Source organism: Giraffa tippelskirchi, chromosome 13 (genome assembly GCF_054371585.1).
Source record: "Giraffa tippelskirchi isolate mGirTip1 chromosome 13, T2T-mGirTip1v1.2.pri, whole genome shotgun sequence".
Classification (NCBI taxonomy): domain Eukaryota; kingdom Metazoa; phylum Chordata; class Mammalia; order Artiodactyla; family Giraffidae; genus Giraffa; species Giraffa tippelskirchi.
In genome coordinates this window covers 38,668,412-38,682,008 of record NC_137287.1, presented here as the reverse complement: position 1 = coordinate 38,682,008, position 13,597 = coordinate 38,668,412, and the positions used below count along the sequence as shown (strand labels likewise).

General features: G+C 53.4%; 1 protein-coding gene across 1 annotated transcript; it reads left to right on the top strand.

The window, feature by feature from the left end:
* The first annotated feature begins 6,469 nt into the window (after positions 1–6,469).
* On the top strand, positions 6,470–12,736 carry ZNF213 (zinc finger protein 213). The gene is made up of 6 exons (XM_081555136.1): positions 6,470–6,882; positions 8,650–9,149; positions 9,761–9,884; positions 10,482–10,546; positions 10,752–10,875; positions 11,194–12,736. Exons 2-6 carry the CDS (start codon positions 8,751–8,753, stop codon positions 11,850–11,852), a joined length of 1,371 nt encoding a protein of 456 aa, XP_081411262.1. The 5' UTR covers positions 6,470–6,882; positions 8,650–8,750; the 3' UTR covers positions 11,853–12,736.
* The last annotated feature ends 861 nt before the right edge of the window (positions 12,737–13,597 follow it).

Below are 13,597 nucleotides of genomic sequence, written 5' to 3'. Positions count from 1 at the left end.
GCGACAGCCTATAGCTTCCTTTCATGGGGCCCTGGAAGCTGATTCTGGACTCGTGGGGGAAAGTGGAGACTCCCAGGACAACTACGCATTCTCACTTCGTCCTCTGAGACGGCACCTTCCTTCCCAGCCTTCACCTGGCTAGGGACCCATTCCAGAATCTAGAGGTTTCCAACCTGAAGCCAACCGGCCACTTCTGCTGCTGTTGTCATTAGATATTCCCGCTGAGTTCTGGACCCTCCCATGGCTCTTCTCCGTGGGAGCCGGGGGCAGGGCAGAGTCAGCATGGGAATTCATGCTCAGTGTCTTCTGCCTACCTTGTCTCTTGTCTCAGGCACTGGGGCCTGCATTTTGTGGCTGCACATTTTCACCTGCATCCCTGGGGTCCCAGCTTCAATCCAGTGAGGATTTCTCACTTACCAGGGACCCCTTACCTCTCCTGGTCCTTTCTGAGGCTGATGCCATCTCCCTCTCCTACTTCTCCCCTCCTTGGCCTCTTTGCACAGTTCAATTCAGTTGCTCAGCCGTGTCCAACTCTTTGCGACCCTATGGACTGCATCATACCAAGCTTCCCTGTCCATCACCAACTCCCGGAGTTTATTCAAACTCATGTCCATCAGGTCGGTGATGCCATCCAACCATCTCATCTTATGTCATCCCCTTCTCCTCCCGCCCTCAATCTTTCCCAGCAGCCGGGTCTTTTCAGATGAGTTGGTTCTTCGCATCAGGTCGCCAAAGTATTGGAGTTTCAGCTTCAGCATCAGTCCTTCCAATGAATATTCAGGACTGATTTCCTTTAGGATTGACTGGTTTAATATCCTTGCAGTCCAAAGGACTCTCAAGAGTCTTCTCCAACATCACAGTTCAAAAGCATCAATTCTTTGGCGCTCAGCTTCATTATAGTACATGTCCTTTGTAATTTGCCCTGCCTGAGCCTGCCTGCCTGTTTTACCCTTGGCCTTGATGAAACGAAATGAAAACTTCGAGTCCCTAACCACTGGACCGCCAGGGAATTCCCCGGCCCAAGTCCGTGCTAAAGGCATAATGCCTTCCTCGGGCCGGGACCTGGGGCTTCGGCTGATTCAGCACTGTGATAGCCTGAGAAACCCCTCCCAAACTCTCGGAATCGGCGGTCTGGGGGTCGCCTCCTATCCTGGAGGACGGGTTCCGTAAGGTCCCGCCCCTCCCACGTTGGCCTTTGCCAATCAAGTGTCGAGGCGGGGCTAGGGGTGGGCTCCAGCAAAAGTGACCAATCACGACTGATGTTCTCTAGGCATCCCTCCCCTCACGCGCCCAAGCCGCACGGTTGCCTGGCTACTGGTCTACGCTTTGGGCTTTGGAACTTTGCCTTTTCCGCTTGGCCCAGGCCTCAGGTCTACCATCGAGACGCCAAACCTGCAGTCCTAGAGAAGGGGCGGACGGAAGGCGAGGGCCCGGGCCAAAGCCACTTTCAGCTTAACTTCTCGCGCAGAGCTGAGACTTGTTGCTGCCCAGAGACCCCGGGAGCCCCCCAGCCCAGATACCTCAGTGAGGCCCTGGTAATGGCTGGCCTGTGCACGGTACCCGGCGAGTCTCGTGGCCCCGGCACAGGAGCTAGGCCAGACGCCTAGACGCCCAGACGCCCAGACGCCCAGACGCCCAGACGCCCAGAGCCCAGACGCCTCCTGCCAGCACTCTAATACCTTCTGAGCCTTAGAGCAGGGACTTACTGGGCTGCCTGGAAGAGTCGGGCGTGGAAACGGCCTGAAGGAGATCTTCTTTTGCTGGGAGCCGAGGACTCTGTGGTTTGCACCTGTCACCTGCTGGAGGCAGTCCATGCTGGAGGGGGGACGTGGTGATGAGTGGCGCGCAGGGGTGGATGGTAAAGGGCGAGGAAACGTTAAATAGGGGCTTTGCTGCATTCACTCCTTCATTTTTCAAATACGAAATGAATCCGTGCCTTCCAGGTCCTTTGCTAAATATCGAAGAATAAGCGATGAAAAAGCCAGACAAGATCCATGCCCTCAAGGGGTTCCGCTCTAGTAAGGGAGACTAACAAGCAGTGTAAACGTATAAATGACATATACATACTTTCAAGTAGTGACAGATGCCAGAAAGAAAGGGACCGGGTGAAGTAATGGAGGATGTTAGGTACTGGTTGTCGGATACGGCCCCTCCCGGAAGGGAACGTTCAGGCTTTGGGGGTAGGACCTTCCAAGCTAGGGGAACAGAATGAATAAAAGCCCTGCCCTGAGGAAGAGATTGGTGTTCCAGGAGTTGAAATGACACCAGTGGTGGAAGGGAGGGGTGGGGGTTGGTTAGAAAGGTGAGACTTGAGAGAGGTTGTGGCCTGAGATTTCTCCCTAGTGTCCTGTGTGAAGGGTGGAGAACGGGTGGTTATGAAGATGGTCCGACCGTCGGCATTCTCATGCTCCTCGGCCATCCCGAGATGTGTTATCAGGCAGGCTTCCTGCCTGGGTTGCAGAGGCAGGACTCTGTGGTTTGCACCTGTCACCTGCTGGAGCTAATGCCAGTTTTTCTGTTCTCAACTAACAAAGCTCCAGGTGAGCAGTAATGGTTAAGATCCAACAGGCCACTGACCAGAACAAGCTGGGCTCAAATCTTCCAGGGAAAGTGGAAAAGATCCCTGCTTCTAAGTCCCTTCAGTCGTGTCTGACTCTGTGCAACTCCACAGGTGGCAGCCCACCAGGCTCCTCTGTCCCTGGGATTCTCCAGGCAAGAATACTGGAGAGGGTTGCCATTTCCTTCTCCAATGCATGAAAGTAAAAAGTGAAAGTGAAATCGCTCAGTTGTGTCCAACTCTTCTTGACCCCATGGACTGTAGCCTACTAGGCTCTTCTGTCCATGGGATTTTCCAGGCAAGAGTACTGGAGTGGGGTGCCATTTCCTTCTCCAGGAAAAGATGCCTGGGAGGTCCTAACTCCTGCTGTCTCTCATGCATGGGTCCTCTTTCCTGTGGCATGACCGTTTGACAGGCTCCTGGTGATGCATAATTCCCTGAGAATAACCATTCTTTATTGAGCGTTTCCTTGTGTTAAAACTTAGTATTGGGCTAAGTGGTCTACGTGTATTCTCTCATTTATTTAATCTTTATAACAATCCTATAGGGTAATGAATCAAGATTCAGTTCAACTGCAAATAATAGAGACCCAAAATAAAGATGATCTTAAACAAGACAGAAGTGAATTTCTTAAGACAGCACCTGGAGGTGGGCTGGAGATAGCTTATGGCAGGACTGGCATGGCAACCCTAATCCACAAAGTCAGTAAAGACCTAGACTCCTCCAAGCCTGCTGCCCCACTGCCATTAAAGTCTCACCTCACTGACCCCAAACAAGCAGTAGGACTCAACTATATGTGCCAATTTTTAAAATTTTAACCAAATGGGAATATTATGTACAACTTCATGTTAATAAATCTGAAATTGTTGATGAAAGGGATGATTTCCTAGAAAAATCATACTATCAAGATTTAGTCAAGATCACATAGAAATTCTGAATATCCAGTATCCTATAGAGAAATTATAAAAATAAAAAATATGTATTTTTTACCATTTTTTTAAGACTGAAAGAAAATCTGATTTTAGCTTGGGTTTAGATTTCACAGGAAAGGCACTAGGACTATTGTCAATTTTCCAGTATGCTGGGTGAGAAAACTCAGATCAAAGGATTTGAACATTATTTGCTTGAGATGGGGAAAGACTTTAGGTGGGGAAATTAGCTACCCTGCATAAAGTGCACACTGTGTGTGCATGCATGTACTCAGTCATGTCCGACTCTTTGCAACCCTGTGGACTGTAGCCTGCCAGGCTCCTCTGTGCATGCAGTTTCCCAGGCAAGAATAAACTCCTAATAGGCAGTAATGCTAGTTAGGGTTTACATTCTGGTTAAAATAGAGATCCAAAATAAGAGTGGTTTAATCTCAGTATCTGTTTCTCTCTTACACCATCATCTGGGCATAAATCCACCCACAATAATCAGGAATCCAGGCACTTCCATCTTCTTGCTTTAACATCTCTAGCATTAGTGTCATCTGCATGGTCCATGACCCCATGTCCAAATTCCTGCTAGCAGTTGGGGAAAAGAGAATAGGAAGACAGAACCCCTTTCTAGTAAGATACATACAGCGCATCTGCTCATGTATCATTGTCTTCAATGTAACTACATGGCCATACTTCAATGCAGGAGACTGGGAAATAAATATTCTTTATTCTTGAGGACCACATGCCCACTGAAAACTTACTATCGAAGGGGAAAACTGATACTGAGGAACCACCAGAGATCTTTCTTCTTCAAATGAGAATAGATGCTCCAAAATGCAAGCATGGAAATATATATCAGAGACAAACAAAAAGTATTTTCATTACCCAAGCCAGTGATGCCTGCTGTGCTGATTTTTTTCAATATTTATTTCTTTTTATTCATTCATTTACTATTTTTAGCTGCACCAGGATCTTAGTTGTGGCATGTGGGATCTAGTTCCCTGACCAAGGATCGAACATGGGCTCGCTGCATTGGAAGTCCAGAGTCTTAGCCATTGGACCAGAGAGAAGTCCCTGTCCTGATTTTTAACACTTTGGGAGTTCTGGACAATGCTCTAAGACAAAGAAAAATAATGAGTATAAATTCTAGAAATGAATATAACTTTTCTGGAAAGAAAAATTTTACTCTTTACATTATATATTTATATTTTCTAGCTAGAAAAACAAACTTAAACTATAAGAAGGAAAAGAAAATGCAATAAGATGGTCAACTTCGATATAATTATATACGAATAATTTACCAACTACAAGCAATGCCCAATAGCGTATTTGGTAGGTGTGCCGGCTATTAATTTATTGTCTCTCAGACCCTCCAATAAACCCTTTTGGTCCTGTTTTGTGATAATGGAGCCAGATTCTTAGACGTTTCTCCTTCGCCAGCCAACTAGATGTTAGTCTTTGTCAGTAGAGGGCGTTGAAAGAATACTAAGGCCACAATGGAAAAAAATGTCCTGTGCCGTTTTCCACCGGGGCCAGTAGGGGGCAGCGAGGGAGCCCAATAACATCCACGTCATCAGTCTTAGTAGAACACCTGGGCTCATCCCGTCCAGTAAGTTGTTCAAACAAATACAGAAAGGTGTATGCAGTAAAGATCTACAAATACAGAAAAATGGAAACAACCTAAGTGTCCAAGAGTAAGAGACTTTAACTGGAATATGGAACTTTCATGCTTTGGAATACTGTGCAGCTTGCAAGATGGGTTTTATTTATAAATGCTGATTTGGAAACATACCTTCGATTGACTTTTGAGCCAACGAAACATAACTTAAATAGAACGATTCCAGATTTATATTAGAAATATTCATAGAAGCGGAACACTGAAATATTAATAGTGCTTATTTCTGAATGACCTTACTAGAGATCCTTTCAGTTATTTTTATCTTCAGTTATTCAACAAATATTGTGCCGGGCACAATATTTTAGGTGATGGAAGTAAAGCAATGAAAAGTCTGATCTCATGAAAATTATAGTCCAGTAGTGAATTCAAATATTATACAAATACATCAGATAGTGATAAAAGTTAGGAAGAAAAATAAGGCAGGGCAGAGGCATAGCAGCGGGGGGAGGTAGGGGGCAGGAGCTGTTTACATAGGGTTAGGAAAAACCACTTTGATGGAGTGCCACGTGAGCTGAGTGAGGAAGCTAGCTTTGTCGATATGGATACCTTGACAAGTTTATTTTCTTGCCTACACTAAGGATGCAATTCTTGCATAATCAAACAACAACCAGACAAGAAAGGATTTTCTACTTCAGCAAAAGATTTTGGAGCCTCAGATCTCCAAGCTGAGTAAGAGGGTGGGAGCACGGACAGATGTACAAAGCTTTTCCGATGCGGCGCCCCCAGCCCGAAGAGCCCCGCTGTCAGTCAGTCAAATCTATCGGTGGCAGAGGGCGGGGCTCCTTTGGGGTGAGCGTCTCCGACGGCCGCGTCCGGCTGAGACCCTGGCCGACTCTCAGGGACAAAGAATCGCCGCCGGAGGTCCCCCGCCCCTCGCTGAACTGCTTCCCCAGCAAGCTCCACGCCCCACTAAGAGCGGATGAAGACTTGGGCGGGACTCTAAAAGCTATAAAGGAGTCTCCGAGCGCCGAGCCTCAGCTCCTGGACCACCGTCCGCTCAGTCCTCGACCCACCCTGGAACGGGCAATGCCGAGGACGGAAGGAAGAGTCCGCGCCGGAGCATCCCGGCAGAGCTGGCGTCCCACTCGTAGCTGGGATAAGCCATGTGTCTGCCCACCAGGCCAGTCTTGGCTGCCCCTTTACGCCCTTCACGGGCCAGATGAGCACAAAACAACTGAAAAACCAAGAGGGATGAACACAGTGCGAGTCTCTCCAGCCTGGGGGAATGGGTGTGGCTGCGCATGGGTCACTGCCTTCTGATTGGCCATCCTTGGGAATTCTGCCCATTCATTGGTCACCCGTCAGAAAGAAGGCGGGTATAGTGGGAGAACGGTCTCCTGGGGAGTGTAGTGCTTAGTGCGTGCCTGGACGCGTGTGCCATGTCGCTTCCCGGCGGGCCCCGCGCGAACTTCCGGCGCCCGGAGCAGGCGGCGGAAACTGGGATCTTTTGGGCGGCTGTGGGTGGTGTGTGTCCAGAGAGGGGCGGGACCGGCGACGCGGCCCGCCGGGCTCCTTAGTACCGGTGTCTGGGCGGCCGGGCCCGGCCCCCAGAGGCAGAGGCCGGAGGGCCGCGCACCGCTGGGAGGTACGTAGGGGAAAGCCTGGGGCGTCGCTTCAGCTGCCCGCCCCTCCGCCTCTCATCTCCGGGCAGGCAAGGCTCCTGGGACCCTGGCGGGGCTCCGGCCGGGTCCGCGCTCCCGACTGCCGAGTCCTGCTGAGCGACTCTGGTGAGTCCCTGGCTCTCTCCGAGCGGAGCCTCCTCCTCGGTCACTGGAGGATGAGCGTGGAGAGCGTACCTTTCAGGGGTGTTGTAAGGAGTAGCAGAATAAAGTAAAGGATGTGCTTCGCGTGTAGTAGAAAAGAATTGGAAACGATCTGAGTGCCTCACTCAGCTGGGGTGGGTACTCATTAAGAAAGAAGTATAGCCGTACTGCAGGATCTCCTAGAGTGGCTGATGAAGAAGCATTGTTAGGTAGAGAGGCAGATTACTAAATCGTGTTGCAGTAAGACCTCATTTATGTAAAAACACGCACAAAGCACTCCCCTCCCCCCCATTTCTGTGGATACATTTCCAGTAATTACTCTGGGAAAGATTTGGGAGGTCATCTGTCAGATTGTTAATGGGGGAGCAGCTGCAATGTGGAAGGAAGAACTTCTCTTTGATGTATAACTGTATTGTTTAAATCCCCCCTTTTATTACAGTGGTTCATGATCACTTTTTTTCTTGAAACAAAAAGTAATTAAAGGGCTTCCCTGGTGGCTCAGTGGCGAAGAGTCCGCCTGCCAGTGCAGGAGACATGGGTTGGAACCCCGACCCAGGAAGACCCCACAGGCCGCGGAGCAATTAAACCTGTGCACCACAACTCCTGAGCCCACGTGCCGCAACCAGTGTAGCCCCTGTGCCCTAGAGCCTGTGCTGGGCAACAAGAGAAGCTAGTTTCATGAGAAGCCTGCGCAGGGCAACTAGAGAGTAGCCCCACCAGTCTCCACGACTAGAGAAAAGCTGGCGCAGCCAAAAGTAAAATAAATAATTAAAATTACTTTTTTAAAAAGCAATTGAAAAAAAATCCAAAATACACACGTTTCAGAACTGTTTGGTAGAGTTGCAATAAGGTATAACTGTGTGTCATGTTCATGTGTATCTATGGATAATGGATGGCTCCAGGTGGTATCTGTCTTTTGGAATTAAGTTTTCAGATTTGAGAAAGATAATACAGCACATATATTGTATAACAATAACACTACCAGCAGAATCTGGGACAACACTCAGTAATCAAAACATAAGTTAAAAAAAATTTTTTTCTCTTTTGGAAGCACCAACAAGTTTGCAGAATCTTAGTTCCTCAACCAGCAATTGAACTCAAGTCCCTGGCAGTGAAAGCATCAAGTCCTAACCACTGAACCACCACAGAATTCCTAGTTAAAAGAATTTTTTTTAATTGAAGAATAATATACAGAAAATACATCAGAAGTTCAGCTTGGGAGAAGGAAATGGCAACCCACTCCAGTATTCTTGCCTGGAAAAGTCCATGGACAGAGGAGCCTGGCGGGCTGCAGTCCATAGGGTTACATGACTGAGAACACGTGCGTGAGGGTGGAGGGAGATGAGTTGGTAGCAGTAAACTGGTAGAACTAAAAAGAAAAAAGTTCAGCTTGATGAATTTTTATGAACTGAACAAATACATTAATATTTCTGCCATACAACATATGAACATTTACATTACATGGGATAAAAGGAAATTATAAATATGCTTATCTCACGTCAGTAGACCAGATGGTGAAAACCTGGGAGTTTTGGATTTTGGAACTGAGGATAAGGGGCCATGGACCTGTATTGGTAGGAGGGAGAGAGAGAAGAGTGAGCTAAACATCAGAGGAGCACCTAGAAAAGGCTTCAGGGTCAGGCAGAATTGGAGCTAGAGCCCCTGGACGTCCTTCCAGGCTGGTGCTTGCTCATATACTACCCCACCCCCACTCTCTTGCTCTTTCCCCAGGAGTGCCCGTCCAGATGCCAGCCCCACTACCACTGGGGAACCCTCTGGGAGACTGAAGACCCAGGCTGAGGCTGACTGGCCCTGAGCCCTAGGCCAGGGTGATGGCAGCCCCCCTAAAGCCTCAGGACCAAGCCCCTGGAGAGGGAGAAGGGCTTCTGATTGTGAAGGTAGAAGATTTCTCCTGGGAGCAGGACTCTGCCCAGCCAGAGGACCACGGGGACCCAGAGGTGTGCCGCCGGCGCTTTCGGCAGTTCTGCTACGGGGATGCGGTCGGGCCCCATGAGGCCTTCAGCCAGCTCTGGGAGCTCTGCTGCCGCTGGCTGCGGCCCGAGCTGCGCACCAAGGAACAGATCCTGGAGCTGCTAGTGCTGGAGCAGTTCCTGAGCGTGCTGCCCGTGGGCGTCCAGGACTGGGTGTGCCAGCGGTGCCCAGGCAGTGGCGAGGAAGCTGTCGCCTTGGTGGAGGACCTGCAGAAGCAGCCGGTGAAAGCTTGGTCACAGGTGAGGGGCCCCTCCCGCATCCTGGGGGCACCTGGATGGCACATGAACTGAGGAGAGCTGGCTGTCTCCATAGAGATGAGTCCTCCATGGGTCAGAGGCGGGCGTGGGCAGGACACGAAGAGCCAAGGGAGCGTCCACGGGAGCTTGTCATAATGTGTGGCCTTTCTGAAAGACACCGTCCAAGTGAATCTGGTTTCTTCTTGGTGACTTTGGAGGGCAGCAGCAGGACCAGAGGGGGCATGTTCCGAGAAAGCAGCTTTTAGATCCATAGGATCTGCAAATGTTTATTTGTGTTCTTGGGAAGCATCTGGGGTGATGCTGATGTGTTGCCGGGGAGTGGGGTCCTGCCCTTGACAGGAAGGTCTCCCACCATGGCCCCTTGTTAAGTGGCTCTCTGATTCTGGCCTTTGGAGGCTGGTCCTTGCCTCGTGCTTGGTAAGGGACATTGCACTGCCTGGTATGTCTTCTGGTCTTCCTGGGGGCCCTGTGCTGACCACCTTGCCCACACCCAGCCTCCTGAGGAATATGTCCTGTGTCTCCTTCCCAGGGATTAAACTCTGTCTCCCCGGTCTGGTCTCGATGCTGATGAGCGTGTTGTGGTTCCTGCACAGGATGTGCCCTCAGAGCGGGCAGAACCCGAGGCTGCAGTCCAGGGGCCCCAGGCCCAGGGGCCTCCCCGGAGGGTGGGGACACGAAGCTGGCCGCCTGTACCCTGGGAGCTGCACAGCCATGGTGGTGAGTAAGCTTGAAGGTGGCAGAGTGGCTGGTCAGGGGCCAAGTCCTTCCCAGGTGTTGCCCTAAGGGGAGTAGGTAGGGTGTTTCTGTTCCAGGAAGGCAAGGTGTGTGTGTGTGTGTGGTGTGTGTGTGTGTAAGGCGTGTGTGTGTGCAAGGCATGTGTGTATGGTGTGTCTGTGTGTGTGCATGTCATGTATGTGTGGTGTGTGTGTGGTATATGTGTGTGTGGTGTGGCATGTGCATGGCGTGTGTGTGTGTCTGTGTGTGGTGTGTGTGTGTCTGGTGTGTGTGTATGTGTGGTGTGAGTGTGTGTGGCATGTGTGTGTGGTGTGGGTGTCTGTGTGTATGTATGTGGTGTGTGTGAGGTGTGTGTGTGGCGTGGGTGTCTGTGTGTGTGTGTAAGGCATGTGTGTGGTGTATGTGTGTATGTGTGTGTGTCTGTGTGTGTGGTGTGTGTGTGAGGTGTGTGTGTGGCGTGGGTGTCTGTGTGTGTGTGCAAGGCATGTGTGTGTGTGTGTGTGTGTGTGAGAAGGACAGCGTGTAAGACCTTGCTGCCGGCCTGGGCTGGGCTCTCTGAGGCTCCGTTCTTCCCTGCAGCCCAGCTTCCAGCTCTTAAACAGGGGAGCACCAGAGAGACGACAGATACCTGCTTTGCCTCTGGAGTGAGTTAACTGTCCCTTTGTCCCCTCGGACACTGATGAGTCCCTGAAATGGGTCTCACCTTCTCACCAAGGCCTCCTCCATCCATCCTTCTCCTGCCAGGACCCATCCTGTTCCCATCCCAGTGCCCTTCCTATCTCCACCCATACCTGCCTGGGGAGTCCTGAGCAAGGCAACTCTGAGCTGGGCTTCCTCACCTCATTCTAGGGACCTGTGACATTTGGAGACATTCCCTTTTATTTCTCCCGGGAAGAATGGGGGTCCCTGGACCCTGCCCAGAGGGATCTCTTCTGGGACATAAAAAGGGAGAACTCTCGGAACGTTGCCCTGGGTAAGCATTGGTTACAGCAGGGGCCCAGGGTGGGATCCCAGGCATAGATTGTTTAGGCCTGTAGTTGGTAAGTGGAAGGTGAGGTAGATTGGTTAGGTCTGTAGTTAGTAAATACCTCTGCTGCGGAAGCCTGGCAAACTCCTTGGCTGCTCCAAACGGTTTCTCTGCCGTCATTTTCTCATGTCCTCGCTGCATGGAGGCTGGTCTGCTGGAGCTCAGGGCTCCCAGGCGCTAGCCCGGAGCCCCGTTCCCACTCCCCTCTGCTGTGGCCCTGGAACCGCGTGGCACTTAAAGAGGCTGCCTGCTACCCGCTTGCAGGTTTGGGGAGCAAGAGCCACAGTGAGAAGTCCCGGCTGGAGGAGGCAGTGACGGCCCTCCCGGACCAGGCTGCTGGCAACGAGACCACGTCCTGGAGGCCGGAGGAGGCTGAGGCATGGGAGGGCGGGGCCCGGCCGGGGGCGCCCCGGGGGCGGGGGGCGGGGACGCGGCGGGGCCGGCCGCCCACGCGCCGGCGGCAGTTCCGGGACCTGGCAGCCGAGAAGCCGCACAGCTGCGGCCAGTGCGGCAAGCGCTTCCGCTGGGGCTCCGACCTGGTGCGCCACCAGCGCACGCACACGGGCGAGAAGCCGCACAAGTGCCAGGAGTGCGACAAGAGTTTCCGCAGCTCCTCGGACCTGGTCCGCCACCAGGGCGTGCACACCGGCCAGAAGCCCTTCTCCTGCGCCCAGTGCGGCAAGAGCTTCAGCCGCAGCGCCTACCTGGCTGACCACCAGCGCATCCACACGGGCGAGAAGCCCTTCGGCTGCAGCGACTGCGGCAAGAGCTTTTCGCTGCGCTCCTATCTTCTGGATCACCGGCGCGTGCACACGGGCGAGCGGCCCTTCGGCTGCGGCGAATGCGACAAGAGCTTCAAGCAGCGCGCCCACCTCATCGCCCACCAGAGCCTGCACGCCAAGATGGCCCAGCCTGTGGGCTGAGGGTGGGAGTGGCACCGCACCCACTCATCCGAATCCACCATCCCAGTGGGGGCTCCCCACTCACAGAACCCACCGGCCCTGCCCTCCTGGGACCCTGGCCCACACCCCAGGGCATGGAGTCCCCTGTGACCTCACTGCCAGACTTCTAATGCTCCGAGGTTTTTCTTGCCCCTGGTTTCCTGGAGCCCCAGCACGTTGCAGGCAGGTGGCCTGAGAACGGGGAGAGGGAAGTCTGGGGCACAGGGAAGTCTGAGGACTCGGGCAGGGCCTGGAGTCCCCATCCCAGAGCCCCCCTCAGCCCTACTTGGCCCTGTGGCGCTTGGTTCCCAGCCTCTGTCCAGGCCTTCTGTCCTGCCATCCTGTGCCTTCCCATCGGAGGGAGGCTAAGCCTCAGGGTGCTACTGGGCTCAGGGATCCTGGTCAGCCCACACCTGTGAAGATGTGGATTGTGAGCTCAGCTACAGAGGTTTCCTGGCCTCCACCCCTTCCCATCTCCAAGCACTGGCCCCTCTGGCCTGTCCCAGCGGCCCAGAAGCTGCCCACCTCGGCTCTCAGCCAACCTGCCCCCGGCTGAGTTCCCGAGAGTCACCCTCCACCAGCTGGGGAGGGCGGTGTGGGCTCCAGGGCCAGAGGCCAACTGTGCACACTAAGAACAGGGCCGGCCGAGGCGCGCCGCCCCCGCTGCCCTCCACCCCCCTGGAGTCTCGGGGTTTAGGGTACTTCACACTAGTGCTCTGTCAGCATATTGTCGCTGACTCCTGAAGCGCTGCAGTCCCTGCAGAAGGGCATTCACAGGGACTGACCACAGGCCCTCCCAAGGAGCTGGCCCAGCTGGCCTTAGAAGGGCAGCAGAAAGGTGAGAATAAACATGAAGACTTCTCCAAGCTGCTCTTGTTCTTTAGGTGGCTGCCGGGAGGAGGGGGGGGCGCGGAGGGGCCTGGAATTCATCCTGGACCACCTGACTTGATGGTCCTGGTAGCACGTGATGCTGGACTGTCATCGGGTGGGGCCACCGTCTCAGCTTCCGGGTGGCCTGGGCCCCAGGGGCTGCCGGGAGCCTCAGGGGCGTCCCCGTGGCAGCCAGTGCCTGCCCTGGTCTGAGGACGGCTCAGGGTGGGACAGCCGGCACACCCCTCCCTGCCCTGCAGGAGAGTGGGTGGCTAACTGGGAGCTGGGGTTTTCACCAGGGCCCTCCCTCTGTCCCTTGATGAAATGAGACAGTTCGGAGCCCGTGACTGCCCGGGGCAGGGGCTCGTGCTGCCCCCACGGGCCCCGGAGCTCTCAGCTGGACCCTGTGCTCAGATCCCCTAGGGAGGGAGTGCTGCTGAGATGAAGCGGGCCCCGTGCAGCCTTTCACATCTGACCCTCCCCTGCCTGGCCTGGGCCTGGGCCTGGGCCTGGGCCCGGGCCCCTGTGGAGCTGATGGGTGTGTGCTGAGATCACCTTCTACTCCACCAAGGCCTTTCCAATTCAGCAGGTGGTGCCCTCGGGGTCACCTGCGAGACAGTGGGGGTGAGCTGAGGCAAGATGTGTTGTCCCCTAGTCTGTGTGCAGGCCTCTCTGGCCCCCATGTAACCCAGGCCTCATCCCGAGGTTGCTGGACGGACCCCATTTCCCTGATGAAGCCACGGGGCTCTCCCTGGAGAGCAGAGTCCAGCTGGGGGTTCCTGCCTCTGGGGCGGTGCCCTTCGCTGCTCCCCATGCCCCCAGGCTGGCAGTTGCTGTGCGAGCAGGCTCCCATACGT